Source organism: Crocodylus porosus, unplaced genomic scaffold (genome assembly GCF_001723895.1).
Source record: "Crocodylus porosus isolate Cpor-Errol unplaced genomic scaffold, CroPor_comp1, whole genome shotgun sequence".
Taxonomy (NCBI): Eukaryota; Metazoa; Chordata; order Crocodylia; family Crocodylidae; genus Crocodylus; species Crocodylus porosus.
Window position 1 is genome coordinate 26,279,332 of NW_017728909.1, and position 21,955 is coordinate 26,301,286.

The 21,955-nt window shown below is 44.4% G+C and overlaps 1 protein-coding gene across 5 annotated transcripts in view; it reads right to left on the reverse strand.

Moving 5' to 3' along the window:
- Positions 1-21,955, reverse strand: part of CUNH5orf42 (chromosome unknown C5orf42 homolog) — a 102,754-nt gene that overhangs the window by 36,592 nt on the left and 44,207 nt on the right. For 3 of the 5 annotated variants that reach the window (XM_019531977.1, XM_019531973.1, XM_019531972.1), the window contains exons 26-30: positions 9,035-9,198; positions 7,278-7,423; positions 5,077-5,159; positions 2,727-2,809; positions 1,119-1,187 (exon numbers count right to left, since the gene is read on the reverse strand). In XM_019531977.1, the coding sequence (XP_019387522.1) occupies positions 1,119-1,187; positions 2,727-2,809; positions 5,077-5,159; positions 7,278-7,423; positions 9,035-9,198 (545 nt within the window). The remainder of the gene's footprint in view (positions 1-1,118; positions 1,188-2,726; positions 2,810-5,076; positions 5,160-7,277; positions 7,424-9,034; positions 9,199-21,955) is intronic. The other 2 variants (XM_019531976.1, XM_019531975.1) reach the window with 1 other exon arrangement.

Consider the following 21,955-nt stretch of genomic DNA (forward strand, 5'->3'; position numbering starts at 1 on the left):
TAAAAGAAAGGGTAGTTTTCTCACTATAAATCACTCCATTCCACTCAATTTGTTCATCTCTGTTGTACCTTTTCACTTCTCTTGAAATTCAAAAATATCTTATTGCCTACAAGTGGGTCAATTTTGAATCAGAGGGAAGACTATAATCAACTGGAATGACCAATATCACTTCCCGTAGCAGCTAACTACTATAATCCTGTTGCCTCAGCACATATTCTGGCTACAGCCTTTTTTAGACTGTGTGTTTTGATAGGACCATTGCACAAAGTAGTACAGCTATGGAGTATATAACACAATGCAAAAGTGAAAACAAATATGGAACCTGGGTTTTTGGTTGTAGCCACAGGACATAAGCAGGAAAAGTTCTTCAAGTAGATGTGATATCTTTTATTAGACCAACTGAGTATTTGGAAAAAAGTTCTTGGCAAGCTTTTGGGTGCAGTCACCCTTCTTCAGGCATAGGGATTTTCTGCTGCTCTGAGATTCCAAGGAAGACTCCCTGTGCCTAAAGAAGGGTGACGGCACCCAAAAGCTTGCCAAGAACTTTCTTCCAACTACTCAGTTGGTCTAATAAAACAACTCAGTTGGTCACATCTACTCAAAGTACCTTGCCAACAAATACAGAATACTTTTATGGTAAAGAATCATATTTCATCTAACAATATAAAAACAAGAGATTTAATGGGCATAAACCATGCTTTACCATGTAAAGCAGGAATGTTCAACTCACAGCCCAGGGCGTGCACGGAGCCCACAAGGGGTTAACTTGTAGCCCACAGGTCCCCAGTTTGCTGCTTGCCCCTCTACCCCTCCCACTCCTGTTGCTGTCACTGGGGTCTCCAGACTCTCACTTCCTCCTTTAGCTTCCACTTTGTTTCCCGCCCCTTGGAGGCAGGGCAGGTGGTGTTGCCTGCACCACAGAGGGAGACCACAGCTTAGGGGAGCATACTAGGGGCCTCTCCAGTGTAGTGAAGGGAGGGGTGCCCATGTGGCATGGTTTTGGGGGGATGCTGGCAACTCAGTTGGGAGCCACACCAGATATAGCTGGGGGGGGGGGTGTTGCTTCCAGCTTCTCTAAAATGGGACAGGTCAGAAGTATAGCATATTGTTTTTCTTACCTAGGAGCTTCTGCATTCTTTTCTAAAGAGAATGAATGAGGAATGTTTTTGGCAACAGCCTCCATTGTGCTATAAAAGATAGAAAGAAAGATGAGTTTATAATAAACGTTACAACTTTTTATTATGTAGCATATGTCTATTAAATGCCCAGAACAGTTTAGCAAGATTTTGTATGTAAAGTAAAAAACAGATTACCTAAATCGCAAGCAATTTGATCTCAGCCATACTCAACTGAATTTCTTCAGTCATTTTGTAAGGCTGGATTTAAGTACATAATAATAGCTGGCTGTTTATACTTGGTCTCCGTAGCAATCAGTAACTGACTCAAACAAAAGACTGAATTGAATTTGCTAACTTACATAAACAGAAGACAACTGATAGGTTGAGGACTGCTTTGACTTGGCAAAAGAAAGGAAAATCAGTTAGAAGAACGCTTGTGAACATGATTAAAATCTGCATTCTTAAAATGGGAAGTCAGTGCCATGAAACCTTGGAGGGTACCTTTTATATGCAGTTTTTTTAAACAATCTATATCAACTTAAAATAGCATTAAAATTTGGATTGGCAAGCTGGTCAAATGACCAGTCAAATATTGTCAATTGACTGGTGAATTGAGTGCATATATTTTATTTTAGCATATTTTAGCTGCAGATTACAGCTATTTTACCAAAAACAAACCCCCCCACCTCCCCCGCCAAAAAAAAAAAAATCACAAACAACCCCCCCCAAAAAAAACCCTAATTTTTTTGTAGGTTTCTTGACAGAAACATGCTTTTTTCAATTGTTTTTTATACATTTCCTAATGGATAATTTATGCTTTTTCTGTTTTTTGGACTTTTTATTTACATTCTTTGACTGCTATTTGACTAGTCAGTTGACTGAACTTTATTTGACTAGTCACATACCCAACCCTAATCAAACATTAACAAAGTTCTTATAAAACTATATAGTTTCTAAAACCATAATAAACTGCATGTGCATCTAGGACCATATAAGCCATCACAGCAGTAAGGTATTTTCTTAATTTCAAGAGAGACAAAGAGTTGAACAGAGGTGAACATTTCTTAACAATTAATGGTAAATTAGGTATACTCTAAGAGGAAAAAAAATTGAATGGAGTGATTTATCAGTCACAAAAATACAATCATTTTCACTTTAGAAATCAGTAGGTCATACAGGTACATTAAAATTAAAGACTGTGTGTGACAGTCCAGTAAGAAACTGTAGACATTTACATGTTTAACTCTTTATTTATTTTTACTGAAAAGTTAAATGCTTTAGAAGTATGTTTTAAGCTTTCAAATAAAATAAACAAGTACATCTTGAGGGAACATCTTTTTAAAATCGTGTAGAATATAGATTTCTGGTTTTCATCATTAAAATAAATATTCAATACCAGAAACTCAGCTCATAGAGCTATCCCTGTAAAAAAACAAAACGACATACACTTCAAATTGAAGAGGAATAGAATTTAATTTCAAATCAACATGTTGCTGCTGTAACAGTGAATAATCTGTTTGGATATAAAAAAATACTCCAGCTGTTTCTATAAATTAGAAAACTGGTAAAATATTCTTTTGAAATTTTTTTAAAATCAGTTTCTCTCACCTATTCTGTTCAGCCTTTTTCTCCTCTGATTTTTCTGCCATTAGTCCTTCTTGTGGACATTCTACATCTGAAGTGGAAATATACTGCAATTAAAATAAAATGACTTCAATATATTGCAGGTGTCTTATTATTAAAATATTGAAGCGTTTCAGACATTTCTGACTAATCACCCACGGGGTCAAATTCCAATTGTTTTATTTTAAATAGCCAGAACATCCTGACTTTCAACAGAGAGATACTGAAAGAAATACAGAACACCATATACACAAGCTCATGGGCCAGAGGCAATATCTTTTATTAAACCAACTAAATAGTAGCAAAGAAATTCTTTTCTCTGAAAGCTTTTGGGCACACATACCCTTCTTCAGGCTGAGGAGAATTCAAAGATTGCAAAAGTCCTCCTAGGTAAAAAATAGACTTCATTTTACACAGGGAAGGGAGCCCAAAAGCTTGCAAATAAAGGAATTTTTTTTGCTACTATTTAGTTGGTCTAATACAGGGGTCAACAACCCCAGCACGCATGTCAGACATGGCACACAAGGCCGTTTTCCTCAGCACACCACTGCCAGCCCGGGCTCTAAGCATCTGCTGCCAGCCATGGAGCCCAGGCTGCTCCCAGCAGGCAGCTGGGAGGCTGCAAGCCCTGCTGCAAGCAGACTGAGCCTTGTGGGCCAGCTGCAGCCGGGAAGCTGCAAACAGCTGCTCCAGGCTCCAGCATGTCGGCACTCCGGCACCTTCCAAGGTAGACATTGTAGTTTTTTCAGCGCTCCAGCCAAAAAAATGTTGCCCAGCTCTGGTCTAATTAAAGATATCACCTCTGACCCAAGAGCTTTGTGCATCTTTCTCAGCCCAACATGGCTACATAATAGATCCCTGAAACATGGAAGATATCATATTTTAGCTGTCTGGAAAAGTAAACTTCATTGCTAAACAAGAAAGAAAGATTTTTTCACCTCCCTGGCTGCCTCTGACATCAGACACTTCCAAGAAAGAAGAAGCCTAATTTACACATTACAAAGGAACACTCTCACAAAAGGACTCTCAGATACCCAAGGGAATAAACTTCCAGCTTCTACTTCCCTTTTGCAAAATGGAGTTTATTTTCTATCTAGGAGGACTTTTATAATATTTGAAATCTCCTCAGCCTAAAGGAGGGTGTATGTGCCAGAAAACTTGCAAAGAAAGGAATTTTTTTGCTACCATTTAGTTGGTCTAATACAAGATAATTGCCTCTGACCCAGGAGCTTTGTGTATCTCTCTTTCTCAGACCAACACAGCTACAAAACAGATCCCTAGAATATCACCTAATAACTTTTTTAAATGATTAAAAATAGTTATTAATATGAGTTTGCAACCAATTCTGAAACTCAGAGTACTTTGCTGGGAAACAGAGGTTTCTCTTCCTCTCAGTCTACAACTGAAGTTTTGGGACTTGTCTGATGTAATGCATGTGCCTGAGCAACTACACAACCTTACTGTAGCCTACTAAATATGTACAGAAGGGAAACATGAAGCAGGTATAGGTATGATGAATGTCAAATTGTGCATACGTACCAAAAATTGTGATTAGGTGGCTACATATGCACCACTTAGTTTTAGCAAGGGTAAACAGAATTTGGCTCTAGCAAACTGCGCTGCAAAATTAAGTAATACAGAATATTTTTTATTTTTAAAAATTCTTTTAGCTTCATTCGTAGGCACTGACTTTGTTTTTTTGCCAGCAGGTGCTTGCAGATATAAAACAAACAAACAAGGTGCTTTACTTTAAACCTGGCACGTTCCCATGCAGAGCCCCGCCATGCATGCTCAGAAGAGGCAGCGTCTGTCTTCAACCCAGCTCAGCTGACGTTTGTAAAGGACAGGCACTTTAGTGGGCCTTTTTGGCACTTATCTAATAGCCAATTGAAACAGCTTTAGCTAGAAGTCCCAAAAAGCCCTGCTGAAGCACCCAAACTTTACAGATGCTACAGAGCCAGGCTGAAATAAGACACTGCTTCCTCTGGTAAAGTGCTTTTAACCTTTGCAAGCAGATTTAACATGTAAAACCAAAATGGCTGTGGTTCATGGGTGCTGAGCACCTGCTAATTTTTGGTAGGTGCTTGAGCCCCTAAGTACTCATGGAGTTAGCACCTGTGGCTTCATTGTTTTTACAGTACTATAAAGCAAAGTAAACTGAATTATTTTCTGGATCACTCTACAGCAGTAGTGCCTAACCTTCTGGCCCCCTGGGATGGATGACTCGTGTGGGCTTGGTCCAAATAAGCTTTCAGCCCAGACAGTTATAATAAGTTAATGTGTTATGAAAAAAACTGAAATGTAATTTTTTCAACTCTATAAGGTGCTAACTTGCCTCTACTTTTTGCTGTTGTACAGGTTTAATGCTGACAGAAATATTGGAGCTTTTTGGTATTTCAAATGGTTCTTCAAAGAGGTCTATGAAATAAAGAGACATAATTAATAAAAATATAAGGAGCATATATATATCAGCAAATTATATGTTTTACAAATATAAAGAGCATATATAAATCAGCAAATTATATGTTTTACAATTTACCTGATTTAATCCATTTGGCCAAATTTGTCTATCACTTCAAGACACAAGAAGGAGAGGAGAGGGCCCCTTTAGTATTAGAGTACATATGCTATCAATATTTTATCAATTGTTGCATTTCCTTTATAAAGTGAAGGCGTTGACTGTGTTAGTCTTAAGTTAGGCACCAGGCAGGGCAGGGTGGCACCTAAATGTGTTAGTTCAGGGCTGTCTAACTAGTGACTCACACATCGAGTTTAGTCCCTGAGGAGTTAACTCAAGGCCCCTCCAGGCTTCTGCCTAGCTGCCAGTTCTCTTCCCTTTATTCCAGCTACTGCTGCTGCCAAGGTCCCCAGGGTAGCCCTCCTTCCACTGGCTTCCACTCCGTGCCCCTGACACTGGTGGTATACCCTGCTGAGCCTGGAGCTCTGGGGAGTCCCCAGCTTCTGAGAAGTTGGACGGCTCTGAGATAGTTTATAACGGGGCAGGCAAAATACGGCTGGTGGGCCATATCTGGCCAGCCAGGCAATTTCATATGGCCCGCAGGCACACACTTATTAACTGTACTCCACCCACCGGGCCCAAGGAACGCAGGTGGGCAGAGTGTGGGTGTGAGGGAGGTTGTGTGGTTCCTCCACCCTGCACACAGTTCCCACCGCTGGTGGCAGCAGCAGATGCTCACGGCACTGATGGTGGGCAGCTCTGCCCAGTGCTGCAGATGGTCGCAAGGAGCGCAGTCAGGCCAGCTCGCTTCTATCGTGTGGGGCTCCCTGCAGTACATATGCAGCTCCCAGCACTCATGTGAGACCTGGGGGAACCCCTGCATGAGCTGCCTTCCCCACCTCATACGGCTGCCAGGACTGCACTGGAAGTGGCAGGGAGCCTAGTGTTCTGCTTCCATGGCAGCAGCCAGCTCCATCACACAGGGCTTCCCCCTGTTAATGTGCAAGTGCCAGGAGCTACACGTGTGCCACAGGGAGCCCTGCATGATAGAGGTGGGCCAGCTGGGCTGCACTCCTTCTTGCCATGTGCAGCTCTGGCCAGAGCTGCGCACCACCAGGCAGAAGTGCCATGAGTGACCCTGCCTGCTGCTGCCACTGTCAGGGGGGCTGGGTGCCATGAGGGGGAGTGCATGACGGGTCTCCACAGCCTTCCATCCTCCCTCACACCTCACAAAGCCCTACACATTCACACCCTGTCCCCACAACCCCCCACATATACACACACCCCACAACATACGCTACACCCCCCCCACACAGCCAAAATTCTTCACAAACCACACCCCCCCACACACACAAACAGCCCCACCCCCAACCACCCCTCCCCCCACAAAATACAGGAATAAGACTTTTTTGACTTATTATGTAGTCACCTCTTTATATACATTACACAAACACAATCATGACAAAAATATTTTTTGTAATAAAATTAAAATATGTTATAGTAAATGTTTGATTTTTAGTAGATTATTTAATTTTTTTTCTGGTTCAGATGGTAAGCGCCCCCTCCCAAAAGAAGCACTTCCCAGTGCAAGGGAAGGGACTTCCAGTGGCAAAGGTTAAGGATGGGCTTTCCAGTCCCAAGATGGCAACTAGGAGGCAGGGCGCCTGTCAAGGGGTGGGGCTAACCTTGGGGCCCTCAACATCTTACCAAAACTGATTAAGCAGCCCTCCAGCGGCCCTGGTCTATAAGGTGCCAAGTTACCCTGCCTTCTTCCTTTTTGAAGTTAATGAACATTCAGAACACACGTTGATCAATTAAAAGAATATCTTATAAATGTCTCATATCTGAGAAAACAGTACAATTATTACTAAAATAAAAACGTAAGTGTAGCATTTTTAAAAATGTTTTCATTTCAGATTAAATAAGTTACTGGTGATTACCCAACCAAGGAACACATACTGAAGTCTTTATTCAGTTGTATTCAGCTAAAACTCCTACTGTTTTCATTTCATACATTAGAACCTGGTTTGGATTAAGGGTAGTATAAAAAATAGCAGATTTTTATCATATGAGCAAACCTTCATTTTCTGATGTTACATCTACTTCATCCTCTATGAACGGTCCCAATTCTTTAAGATTTTCATCAGAATCTATTGCTCGTTCTTCAATAGTGTGCAGTAGAGAATTACTCATATCATTCATTTTCTTCTTTTCAAAATGTATTCTGTTAATCAAAATTACGAATCATTGCAAAATGTATTATTTAAAATCGTTTACTAAATGAATTATTTTCATTTAGTAAAAGTGTATTCTTTTGCTCTAACCATGAAAATCAAATTCCAGGTTGGATTACACATTTGTACAGTAAAATTCTAAACTCCATAAAAAAATGTTGCTTGTTGCTACCATTAACAAATTTTGGACAATCTTGATTAATGTCATGCCAACAACATTCAAATATGAAATACGTCATTAAACCACAAAAATATCAACAAATATAAATCAGTGTATCTTATATTTTATGTATCTTATGCATCTTAAGAGTATCTTAACAGTGAGAAGACTGAGGTGGGTAACAGTCTTCAAACACCTGGAGGGTGATTACAAAGAGGGAGCCCTAGGTGACAGAATTAGGAGCAATGTCCTCAAGCTTCAGCTGGAGAAATTTACGTCGGAGATTAGGAAGAATTCTTTGACCATGAGGGAGGTCAAATATACCTAGAGAAACTCTGGACTCTCTATCCTTTGACGTTTTCAAGACCAGGTTAGACAGACACTTCACTGGGATGGTTTAGTCAGATACGATTTTGTCTTGAGCAGTAGGCTGAACTAGATGACCACATAAGACCCCTTTCAAGGGCTATTTTCCTATTACCTATTTATTGTTTGATGAAAGAGAGAGAGCACATGTGTGCATAAGAATAAGCAAATGAGAGAGAACAGGTCCAAGACAAAAAGGGAGCCCAAAGCGAAAGAACTCACTAAATGAGTTTTGTGAAATAATGTTAGAACCAGTTTGTATCAAGAGATGTGAACAAAACTGAGGACCTCTGGCTCCCAACCCTGTCTGTTCTCAATTAGTCTTTAAAAGGGGACCAGCTTAAGATTTTCCTGAATATCATGCTACATAATCATATTTGCTAGTAATAGTGGATCTTACCAGCTGCATAGATTTTGCAAGAACAGAAATTTCTATTATCAATAGAAACCATTAGTTCTTCTCCCTAATTTACTCTTACACACATCAAGTCAGTAGTTTGAGAAACAAATTAGGAATTTTCCTTTTCAAAACTGATAAACACTAGCACTGTGCATAAAAAAATCATTGTTTGGTTACAGTGGGATTATTAATTTATACCTATATAGAAATCTAAGACGAACAACAGCCATTTTCAAATCATTGTCTAAAGCTACTCCAAGCATTTACCATTGTCTTAAATAAATGTTTCGAACATATATGTAGGATTTGGCCCTACATCAAGTAACTATATGCATGTAATATGCCATTACAGCATAACTCTACACTAATGATTCCCAACCAGGGCGCTTTGACAACTTTACAAGGTTGCCACGGGGTGCCATACCCTGTTAGGTTTCCATGATTCACAAGATAGAACCAGAGGTTTCAAATAGGAAACCATTCTAGTGGTCTTCCTGAGTTCTTTGCAATGGAAAAATTGCTCTACTATTTTTTGTAGGCAAAAAAAGAGTGAAAACTAAGAGCTGGCATTTTCTGAGGCATGCTTCAAGTCTAAAAAGTTTTAGAACCACTGCTCTATACCCGTACTCCTACTTAGCTGGAGCATCAACTTGAGTATCCTATTTACAACATTACCTTAAAGGACTTTCATGAAGTTCTTCATATGCATTCATACTCTGCCCACCTAGCAGAGTATCTGATGATGGAGAACCACCTGTAGCCATGCTGCTTTCTATCTCCTTTTCTGGTCTTGTTTTTAGCAGAGATGCAGGCTCTATTAGATACTGATTATCTTGACTCTAAAATGAGAATACAAAAAATAATTAAAAGTTTGTAAGACTCTCCTGCCTGTTTTGTATGATGTATTTCTGCTTATCAACACATCCTTTTGTGTATCAACACTAACATCTAGAGCCAAATTCTGTCTGTCTGCCTGTTATTACTGGAGACAATATAAGAATCAGAGAAAACATGGTTACATAATTCTGTATAACAAGGAGCACATGAACATTAATGGTGCCTGGAACATTTTAGTAATAACACAGCCATTTCTGCTCTATCTACTACTTGTGTCACAGAAGAGAAAGACAGACAAAACAAAATCTATTCAAATGGAAGGAAAGCAAGTGCAAAAAACAATACAAATAAAAACAAATAAAAATGTGGTTCGTGACTGGCACAAATGACTAAGATGTCTTTAAATTAATTAATTTATTAAACTTCATCATCATCCAGCTTTACTTAAAAATGATATTTGACTCAATCAATCTTTTTTAGAGTTAGGGGATTACTGAACTAAAAGTTTATTTAATAATTGACAATTACTTTTATAAAAAACACCACCTCAAACTCTTCCCTCATGTGTTTCCTTTCATTTTAACCATACATGTCCTGTATAACCATCTTCTGTCCTGTATAAGATCAAGCTAATTCAAAATCATCTTTATATGAACCTGTAATGGAGCCAGAGGCTCTTGTTATTTAAGGGGATGCTGCAGCAAACTAAGCTCACTGTGTGAGTCTGGCAGCTGGGCAAGGGATAGCATGTAGGAAGCCAGCAGACCAGAAAACAACAGAGCTAGGAATCACAACTGGCAGGAGAGACTATCTTAGGCCATGTGTAGACACAATGAGGGGCATGTGTGCACAACACTTTGAAGTAGGCTAAATGCTTTTGCACCACTTTAATGGTGTCAGTGTTTGCATGCCTCAGTGGTGTATTCCGTGTTAATTCTAGCCTCTGTAGGAAATTTGGCAGCGTAATGTGCCTCAAATGACTTGGGGCGCAGCAACTAAAACTTCTCTGAGAGGTTTTAGTTTGCTGCCCCTACAGTCACAGGGCTCTGTGCAGCCCCACAGCTCTGCAGGAAGCCCTGCAGGCAGCCTGATAGCAACCTGGGAAGGCAGACTCCACCCAAGAAAAGCAGCAAGCCTGATCTTCCTCCTCCCCGTAGTGTCTGCCTGCCTAAGCAGCACGGGGGCCTGGTGCTTCCCTCCGTGGCTACAGTGTCCCCTGGGACTGCCTGAGCTGGGTGCCTACGGCAGGGAGCTGCCTGAGGGGTGCCGCTGCTACCACAGAGGGAAGCACCAGCCCCTCCATGCCACAGCCCAGCAACCGCTCCACCAGCCGGCAGCTCGCCCTCCCCTCCTCACTGCTAGAGAGACAGGTAAGTCAGATGTGCGCATAACACGGGGGTTTAAAAACCCACCACTTCAATGTAGGGCCCTGTTTTGTCTACACATGCCCCTAGAGCTAACAGCACTACAGTAAGGACCTCCAGACAGCTCAGAAGTAACAACTACAAGCACCTGAGCTAAGCTGCAGCAGAGGAAGACCTAAATGGAAACTCCTGCTTGTGGCTGGAGCTAGCAGTCAGGATGGCACTGCAGGCTTGCAGAAAGAGGAGCTCCGGAGGGAGATGACTGCAGTGGTGGGACTGGCAGGCACTCGAGCTCTCCCATAACTGTAAGGAAAGAGTTAATGGGGACTTGCACCTTGCAGATGAGGCAATAACCTGGAGTGTGCTGATCTTCACTTGTAATGCAGTTTGCTGATATTTATGTTCTGAGTCAGGTTGAAACTGGAGGACAGGCTAGTAGGGTGGTAAGTAGGGCACAGAGATGTTTGAGAAGCATCCAGCATCCAGCCTGGAAAGGGTCAGGGACTGGATGGGGTCAGAGGCGGGGCAAAATCAGGTGCTCTGAGTAAGAATGCAAGGGGGGGCACGGGGAAAGGGACTTGATAGTAGGCGTCTACTACAGACCGGCTCACCAGGGGAATGAGCTGGACCTGGAATTTTCAGGTCAGCTCACGGAGGCTGTAAAGTCAAGGGATATAGTTGTCATGGGTGACCTACACTACCCAGACGTCTGCTGGGAGGAGCAGTCAGCCAGGTCCGACTGCTTATGCAGGTTCCTAGCTGGGATACAGGACCTTCACCTAACCCAGGAGGTGCATCGTCCCACCAGGGGAAAAGCTTTGCTGGACTTGGTCCTTGCCACAGGCGACGACCTGGTGAGGGGTCTGAGGGTACTCGACCACCTAGGTGACAGTGATCATCGCCTGCTGGAATTTACTATCCAGTGCAGGGTGGTGAAAGCAAGCAGCAAGGCAAAGGTCCTGGACTTCAGGAGGGCCGACTTCTGTAAGCTAAGAAGGTTAGTAGGAGAGGCATTGGGGTCTCAGAGCTTCAATGAGATGGGAGTCCAAGATGGGTGGTTGTTCCTCAAAGAGACAATCCTCTGAGCTCAAAAGGGAGTCAAGTCCCTATGCACATCAAGGGGGGCAGAAGTGCTAAGAAGCATCAATGGCTTGCCAGGGATGCCTGAGGGCAAAAAAGGAGGCGTACAAACAGTGGAAGCAAGGGGCTGTCACCAAAGAGGATTATACCTCCGCTGCTTGGGACTGCAGGGAGGCTGTTAGCAAAGCCAAGGCAGAGATGGAGCTGGGGCTAGCGACCAGAATTAAGGATAATAAAGTCCTTTTTGAAATACGTAAGGCAGCACCAGGTAACATGGGGCTCCTCCAGAATAGGCTTGGCAATTTGGTGATTGTGGCAAATGAAAAAGCTGACCTCTTTAACAAATTCTTTGCCTCCATATTCCTGAACAGGGACCAGGACATCTCTCCAACTAGAATTGCGGACAGCCCCAGGGGAGGTACCACCATGCCTAGGGTCAGGGATGACTTAAGGAACTTCTGGAGGGGCTGGACATGTTTAAATCAGTAGGTCCAGATGCTCTTCACCCAAGGGTGCTGAGGGAATTGGCAGGGATCATAGCACTCATGGGGCACCAGCCATGTACCAGAGGACTGGAAAAGGGCCAATGTGGTCTCCATTTACAAGAAGAGGAGAAAAGAGGACCCCCACAAGTATAGGCCAATCAGTCCTACCTCAGTCCTTGGGAAGATCTTTGAGAAAATTATCAAAGAGTACATTTGCAAGGGTCCAGCAGGGGAGGTAATCCACAGGGACAACTAACATGGGTTCATTGAGGGCAGGTCCTGCCTGACTAACCCAGTTTCTTTTCATGATCAGGTCAGAAAGTCCCTGGATGAGGGTTTCGGGGTGGATGTCATCTTCCTGGACTTTAAGAAAGCCTCTGACACGGTTTCCCGCCACACTCTCTTTAAAAAACTTGGTGACTGTGGCTTTGATGCCTACAGTCAGATGGGTAGCAAATTAGCTAGATGGTCACACCCAGAGAGTGGTGGTGGACAGATCGTTTTCAACCTGGAGGGATGTGGGCAGTGGAGTCCCGCCACTCACTGCTCTCAGTCCTGGGGCCTGTACTGTTCAACATCTTTAATCAGCGATATGGATGTGGGTGTGGAAAGCACACTGTCCAAATTCACTGACAACACCAAGTTGTGGGGCAAGGGGAGGGACAGAATCCAGCTAGATCTAGACAGGTTACAGAGGTGGGAGGATGAGAATAGGATGAAATTCAACACAGAGTCGTTGACTCCAGGGCGAACATGAGCCACCAATGCAAGGAAGCAGTCAGTAAGGCTAGCCGCACCTTGTTGTGCATCTACAGATGCATCACAGGCAGGTCCAGGGAGGTGATCCTTCCCCTCTATGTGTGGTATTGGTCAGGCCACAGTTGGAGTACTACGTCCAGTTCTGGGTGCCGCACTTCAAGAGGGATGTGGCTAACCTTGAGAGGGCCCAGAGGAGGGCCACTCGCATGGTCAAGTGGCAGTGGTCAGACACCAGGAGCTTGCAGAGCAACACAGGGCCAGGGCGGCCCACAAAGCTAGTCTACAGGAAAGGCTGTGACAAAGGAGCCAGACCAGAGCAAATGGGCCTTGGGCCTAGGCTTAGGAGTTTGTAACTAGAGCAACTAGAGGACTAAAGTCAAGAGGGCTGAAGCTTGTACAAGCTGATACTTGGATAAGAGAGCAACATCTGCGAGGCACATGCATGGCTACAAGGGAGGATGAAGGCCACAAATAGCCCCTAAGGCAGCTGGTGCCTTGAAGCACTGACAGGGCCAGGAGGGCCCTCACTTAGTGCTTGAGGGGCAGGACTGAGGTCAGCTGTGTACAGGAGGGACCCACTGGCCAAAACAGGCTAGAACTCACTCTGGGACTTTGAAGCAGCCTCCCTTTAACACTAAAAATCTTCTATCAAGGCATGGCAGACAAGAGAAAAAGAGAGGGCACTCCAAGGAGCCAGAATGGAGCATGTGACCACCAAGGGGTGTCAAGGCAGCGCCTGGGACCTGGTCCTGTCACATAGCCCTTAACTAGTTTAAATACTTTAATCAAGTGCATATTAATTAGCTTCTTTCAAGTCTAAATAAATCACATTTCAATAGTTCCTCCTACTATGAGCCTTTTTCTCTATGCATGTAGCTATCTGTGATACATTCTCTCCAACTTCAAACTTTTTTAAAGCAAGGTAACCAACAATGAATGCAAAACCAAATCTTAAAGTGTCTGCTTAAGTGTCTACTACCCCACTCTGCTCATCCACATGGGCACCAATGATACACTCAGGATCTCCCCTGGCAGTATCAAAAACAGGATTCTGGGTGCAAAGGTGAGGGGGTCTGGGGCTTAGATTGTGTTCTCATTGATCCTTCCGGTCAAGAGAAAGGGCCCAGGCAGGAGCAGATGCATCCTGCAGATCAACACCTGGCTGTGCAGGTGGTGTTGCCAGCAAGTATTTGGCTTCTTCAACCATGGGATGTTCTTCCAAGAAGAATTGCTGGGAAGAGATGGGATCCACCTGACAAAAGAGGGAACAGTGTATTCGCCCACATGCTTGTTAACCTAGTGAGGAGGGCTTTAAACTATGTTCACTGGGGGATGGAGACCAAAGCCCTGAGGTAAGTGGGGAAGTAGGAGAGCTGGAGGAAGAGCAAGCAGGATGGGGCAACAGGGGAGGTACTCTATTACTTCCTGAGAAATCAGGGCAATCAACTAGTTACCTTAGGGGCCTGTAAACAAATGCATGGAGCTTGAGAAACAAGTAGGAAGAATTGGGAGTCCATGCATAGTCATGGGTCTGACATGATTGGAATAACAGAGACTTGGTGGGAGCCTACATGACTGGAGCACTGTCATGGATGGCCACAAACTGTTCAGGAAGGACAGGACAGGGAAAAGAGGAGGAGTTGCATTTTATGTAAAAGAGCCATTTGATTGCCCGGAGCTCCCATATGAAGCTGGAGATAGGCCTGAGAGTCTCTGGGTTAGGGTCAGAGGGGAAAGCAACAAGGGTGATGTTGTGGTGGAGGTCTGCTTTAGACCACTGGATCAGGAGGAAGTGGTGGATGAGGCTTTCTTCAAACAGCTAGAGAAAGTTTCCCAGTCACAGGCCCTGGTTCACAAAGGGGACTTTAATCACCCTGACATCTGCTGGGAGGGCAATATAGCAGTGCACAGGCAATCCAGGAAGTTTTTGGAGAGTACTGGGGACAACTTCCTGGTGCAAATGCTAGAGTGGCCAACTAGGGTCATGCTCCTCTTGACCTGCTGCTCACAAACGGGAAGAATTGGTAGGGAATGTAGTAGTGGATGGCAACTTGGGCAACAACAACTATGAGATGACTGAATTCAGGATTCTGAGGAAAGGAAGGATAGAAAGCAGTACAGTAAGGACCCTGGACTTCAGAAAAGCAGACCACAACTTGCTCAGGGGACTCATAGGCAGGATTTCCTGGGAAGCCAGACTGAGGGGGACAGGAGGGCAGGCTGTACTTCAGAGAAGCCTTACTGAGAGTGCCAGAACAACCCATCCCAGTGCACAGGAAGACTAGCAAGTATGGCAGAAGACCAGCTTGGCTTAGCAGGGAACTCTTCAGTAAACTAAATCACAAAAAGGAAGTTTATAAGAACTGGAAACTTGGACAAATAGGGAAGAATATAAGAGTACTGCTTGGGCATGCAGGAATGAAGTCAGGAAGGCCAAAGCACAACTGGAGTTTCAGCTAGAAAGGGGAGTGAAGGGTAACAGGAAGGGTTTCTAAAAGTATGTTGGTAGCAAGGGGAGGATCAGGGTAATTGTGGGTCCCTTACTGCAGTGTTTCTCAACCCGTGGTACGCATACCCCCAGGGGTACGCAAGGCACAGGCAGGGGGGACGCGGGTGCTACGTTTTGGTCTTTGCCTGCTCGAGCCGGAAGTTCTGGCAGCCGCCCCTCCCACCATGTCCAGTGCGCCAGGGCTTTCACTCCCCAGCATCAGTGTGCCAGGGAATAGGGAGGGAGGCCCCGCACAGGCTGCTTTGCCCCAGGCCACAGTGGAAGAAGTGGGACTTGGCTTGTGGCGGCAAAACTGCAAGTGCCACAGTGGGACTTCTGGTTTCACTTTTGCTGCGTCGATTGGCAAGGGGTACATAAGGTACCAAAGGTTGAGAATCACTGCCTTACTGAATGGGGGAAGCAACCTTGTGACAATGGATGCAGAAAAGTCTGCCTTGCTCAATGCCTTCTTTGCCTCAGTCTTCATGGGCAAGGTCAGCTCCCAGACTACTGCATGGGGCAGCACAGTTTGGGAAGGAGGGGAGTAGCCCTCAGTGGTGAAAGAACAGGTTAGGGACTACTTAGAAAAGCTGGACATATAAAAGTCCACGGGGCCAGATGGGATGCACCCAAGGGAGTTGGCTGATGTGATTGGAGAGCTATTGCCCATCATCTTTAAAAACTCATGGTGATCAGGAGAGGTCCTGGATGACTGGGAAAGGGCTAACATAGTCCCCATATTTAAGAAAGGGAAGGAGGAGGATCCGGAGAACTACAAACCAGTCACTGTTACCTTAGTCCCTAGAAAAATCACGGTGCAGATCCTCAGGGAATCCACTTCTAAGCACTTGGAGGATAAAAAGGTGATTAGGAATAGTCAGCATAGATTCACCAAGGGGAAGTCATGCTTGACCAACTTGATTGCCAGGTGAATGGCTCTGTGGATGCGGGTAGGTTGGTAGATGTGGTGTACCTTGATTTTAGCAAGGCTTTTGATGCAGTCTCCCATAGCATTCTTGCAGGCAAGCTAAGAAAATATGTGCTAGATGAATGGACTGTAAGGTAGATAGAAAACTGGCTGGAGCATCGGGCTCAGAGACAATGGTTGATGTTTAGCTGGCAGCCTGTATCAAGTGGAGTGCTCCAGGGGTCGATCCTGGCACCAATTTTGTTCACTGTCTTCATCAATGACCTGGAAGATGGCAATTTTGCAGATGACACCAAGTTGGGGGGGGCAGTAGATACACTGGAAGGTAGGGCTAAGATTCAGAGCGACCTAGACAAGTTGGAGGATTGGGCCAAAATAAATATCATGAGGCTCAACAAGGACAAGTACAAAGTCCTGCATCCCAAGCACAGGACAGGCTGGGGGCTGACTGGCTGGGCAGCAACTCTGCAGAAAAGGACCTGGGGGTTATGGTCAACAATACGCTAAATACGAGTCAGTAGTCTGCCCTTGTTGCCAAGAAGGATAAAAGCATACTGGCTACAATGGTAGGTGTGTTGCCAATAGGTCAAGGGAAGTGATTATTTCCCTCTATTCAGCACTGGTGAGACCACATCCGGAGTATTGTGTTTGGTTTTGGGCCCCCCTCCACTACAGAAAGGATGGTGACAAATTAGAGAAGGTCCAGAGGGCAACAAAAATGGTGAGGGGGCTGGGGGACATGACTTAGGAGGAGAGGCTGACGGAACTGGGCTTAATTAGTCTAGAGAAGAGGAGACTGAGAGGGGATTTAATAACAGCCTACAACTACCTGAAGTTAGGTTTGAAAGAGGATGGAGCTAGATTATTCTCAGTGGTGGCAGATGACAGAACAAGGAGCAATGGTCTCAAGTTGCAGCAGGGGAAGTTTAGGTTAGATATTAGGAAAACTTTTCTCACTAGAAGGGTAGTAAAACACTGAACCAGGTTACCCAGAGAAGTGTTGCAATCTCCATTTTTGGAGGTTTTCGAGACCCAACTAAACAAAGCTTTGTCTGAGATGGTGTAGTTGGGGCTGGTCCTCCTTTGAGCAGGGAGTTGGACTAGATGCCCTCCTGAAGCCCCTTCCAACCCTAACTTTCTATGAAATACTACAGTATTTAGATAAATAAGACCCTCATAACAAAGAACTATACACCTGTATCTCCAATCCAAGTCTTTGTACCAAATAAATCCCTTGCAGGAAGAACGCCAGCCCTCCTAGAATGTTTCTGTGTTCCTAGCAACCTCTTACAGAGCAGCTCCTACTCAGTATTCTAACCTTTATTGGAACACAACTAAGGTAAGTCATAAGCAATCAGCAAGCAATAAGAACACAGCTTCACACTGTGTTCAATACAACTACTATTTAAAAAAAAAAAGTGGTACTGTTTCTTCCCTGCTACTAATTTATATGCGTTGGAGCAGACATCTGGCACGTGTATAGGTGCCCCTTGTTTGAAAATAATATCTTTACTTGTAGTAACTGAATAGGAACAGTTGGGAACTGAGCCTGCTCACTATTCTGGTTCCTGTGGATCTAGTGCAGATTTTACTTTTGCTTTCACCTGGCCAAAGCTTAAGCAGCAGGAACTTTATTTCCTCACATATAAGTTTCTCACTCCCAATTTCCAGCAGCTTTCTTTTTTCTTTTTTGGAGGGAGATGGCGGCGGGGAAGGGGCTCAAGATATGTGAGAAAATACGATGCAAGTACCTTTACAAATATTTTTATGGAGATAAAATGTAGCCTTATACTTGTTATATAGTTCCCTAAAGTGTATTGATTACAAACTGCAACGTGTCAGTTAACGTGCTACTGACAGGAAACCCTGGTTGCTGAATTTTGTTATGGTTTAGTACTTATAACTCTCCTTGGACCATATCCTTGTCATGCTGGAGAGGCTTGCGTGTTCCAGTGACCCTCAGAGCTATGTTGTCCGGAGTCTTGTACTCCTGGTAGGGTCTCCCCTGGTGAACAAGGTTTGAGGTGAGGTCACAGACTAAGCATAGTCTAAACTCCTGAAGACCCCAATGGCAGAACAGGCGTACTTGAGGACCTGCTGGATCTCTGAGGCTGTGAAGGTGGATGAGGGCTGCAGCAAGATGAAGGTCTCTGGTTGTCTTGGATGCCCTTGCCATTGAGTTCAGAGCTCCTTCCTGTCAAGTTTGTGTAGCTATCACTTGTACACTGGCTTCCCCATGTTAAAAGATTTCACGTGCAGGCTTCTGCCAGAGATGTTAACATCTTCTGCAAACAAACTCCTGCAGCAATGGACAAATGGTGGTGGGGACAGGAACAGCAATCTCTCTCTGAGTCTCTAGTCATAAATCTGCACATAGGTGGCAATCGTGATAGTCGTTTTGCACTTACTGAAACAAAAGTACAATTTGGCAGCTGCAGCCATGACCAAGCAGTCCTTTTTAGGATCCCCTCTGCTCACCCTGAATAGGGAAGGGGCTAGAAGAGGTGCCCTAAACATAGGTTGTCTCAAAACTCCCTGGCTGGATTGCTGCATCCAGTGGGATCACTATACCTGAGGCTGAAACCAACAAAATAAAGTACTAAGATTTGCCACATGGACAGTCTGCTGAACAGTGGACTCCCTGAACAGTGAGTGTCCTGAAAGAAAAACTACCATAGTAGCTAGAAAACTTGCAAGATATGACACCAATATTGCTGCCCTAAGGTAAACCAGCTGGGCAGATGAAAGCCAGCTGAAAGAAGAGGGTAGCTACACCTTTTTTTGGAAAGGAAAGTCATCTGAAGAGAGGCACATTCACGGGGCTGGCTTTTGCCATAAAGAACAAGACTGTTAGCTTTCAGAACTCCTTGTGGGCAATAACAAATGCCTTATGACTCTCTACCTCAAGCTCAGTAGCAATCAGTATGCTACGGTCATACACTTGACAATGAAGAGGCCCCTACACTTGACAGTGAAGAGGTCAACAAGGAACAATTCTACTGTGCTCTTGACAGTCCTGACCACCACTGCCAAGGAAGATGAGCTCATCCTCATGGGTGATTTTAATGCAAAGAGTTGTGCGACACTCTGAACTCTGGAGTGGCACCACTGGGAAAGAGGGGATGGGGACAGTCAACTCCAGTGGTATCCTCCTCTTCAGCAAATGTGCAGAATGTGACTTGCTCATCCCAAATACTGTCTTCAGACAGAGTGACAAATATAAGACCACCTGGAAACACCCATGCTCCAATCACTGGCACCTTATTGACTATATTAGTATCAGAGCTTGTGATCGTACCAATGTCCATATCACCCAAGTCCTGAAAAGTGCAGATGACTATTGGATGGACCACCTGTTATTAGTCAGGTCAATCATGGACATGCAGCTTCTGCCACAACACCATAAACAATCAAAAGGAATGCATAAGAGATTTAACATCAAGGCACTTCAAAACCAAGCTAGATATGAGGCTCTTCAGCAATGCCTTGATGAGATGCCCTCTGACCTACCTGATGACACCAAGGACATCCAGGCACATTGGAAGGAACTTAAGAACGTTATTCACAAGGCATGTGCTGAATCAATTGGATACTCCACTTACCATCATCAAGACTGATTCAATGACAATAATGAGGAAATCCTAGCACTTACCCATCAGAAGAGAACTGTGTTCTGCAGTTAGCAAAATTAACCCTCTAACCAGCAAGAATGAGAGGCTTACCACCAGCTTAAAGCTGTAGTTCAGAGGAGGCTACAGGATATCAAGAACCAGTGGTGGCAAGTGAAGGCCATGGAGATCCAGAGTTTTGCTGATCAACACGTGAGAAGCTTCTTTCAAGCAATGAAAGCCATACATGCGCCATGTTCCAATGGCCCAACCCCCTTGCAATCTCAGGACAGCTCCACCCTTCTCATGGAGTATCCATCAAGCAATGCTGGAAGGAGAACTTCAAGACTCTACTCAACCATGAATTTGAGCTCTCAGCTGCCATCGTTGATCCCATCCATCTACACCCAGTAATAGAATCTCTTGCTGACTCCCCATCCTTCAAGGAAGTCTGCCATGTATTCACTCAGACTAAGGACAGTAAGGCATCGGGACTAGATGGCATTCCTGCAGAGGTCTTTAAAGCTGGTGGAACAGTGCTAACACAAAAACTTCACCAATTCTCATCAAAATATGGGTTAACAAGGAAGCTCCACCTGACTTAATGCCAACACTGTGACCATCTTCAAGAACAGGGACAAGTCAGCGTGTGGGAATTACTGAGGCACTGCCCTCCTCTCCATTGCTAGGAAAATTCTTACTTGCATCTTTGCGAATCACCTCTTCTCCCTTGCCAAAGATCTCCTTCCAGAATCCCAGTGTGTGGGTTTTAGATCACCACACGGTACCACTGACATGATTTTTGTTGCACGACAAATCCAGAAGTGTAGAGAAAAACAGCAGGAGCTGTTTATGGCATTCACTGACAACCAAGGCTTTTAACTCCATTAATCATGAAGCTTTATGGAAGGTGCTAGCTAGGGTTGGTTGTCCGTCCACCAAAGTTCATCAGCATCCTCAGGCTACTCCATGATGGGATGACTGCCAGTCCTTTGCAATGGATCAGAAACCGATTTACCATCCATACTGGTGTCAAGCAGGGCTGCGTCATCGCCTCAACCCATTTATCTTGTTGTGATTTTGTTTCTCATCCTTGACCACCTTCCTTCTGGAACTGGGGTTGAGTATCGCATGGAGGGTCAGCTTTTCAGCCTGTGGCACCTTCAAAGCAAGGTGCTCCATCAGCCTTCCTCAATATAAGCTTCCCCCCACAAATTATCACTGGTGGAGAACCCCTGGCAAATGTCAAGCATTTCCCATACCTTGACATCCACCTCTCCCGGTCAGTCAGTCTTGATGTAGAGACTGAATATAGTACTGGCATATCCTTTGGAAAGCTGTTTTACCATGTCTTTGCTGACCAAGATCTGCAGCTAGAAACTGAGGATCCTGGTCTACAATGCAGTGGTTATCCCCATGCTCCTCTATGGATATGAGACATGGGTGACATATCAGAGCCATCTTAAATACCTGGAATGGTTCCCATCAGCGTTGCCTCAGGAAGATCCTTCGCATTAGATGGGAAGACCGCTGTACAGGCATACCTCGTTTTATTGCGCTTCGCTTTATTGCGCTTCGCAGATATTGCGTTTTTTACAAATTGAAGGTTTGTGGCAACCCTGCATCGAGCAAGTCTATCAGCGCCATTTTTCCAACAGCATTTGCTCGCTTCGTGTCTCTGTGTCACATTTTGGTAATTCTCGCAATATTTCAAACTTTTTCATTATTATTATATTTGTTATGGTGATCTGTGATCTTTGATGTTACTACTGTAATTGTTTCGGGGCGCCATGAACCGCGCCCGTATAAGACAGCGAACTTAATTGATAAATGTTGTGTGTGTTCTGACTGCTCCACCGACCGGCCGTTCCCCCGTCTCTCTCCCTCTCCTTGGGCCTCCCTATTCCCTGAGACGCAACAATATTGAAATTAGGCCAATTAATAACCCTACAATGCCCTCTAAGTGTTCAAGTGAAAGGAAGAGTCACACATCTCTCACTTTAAATCAAAAGCTAGAAATGATTAAGCTTAGTGAGGAAGGCATGTC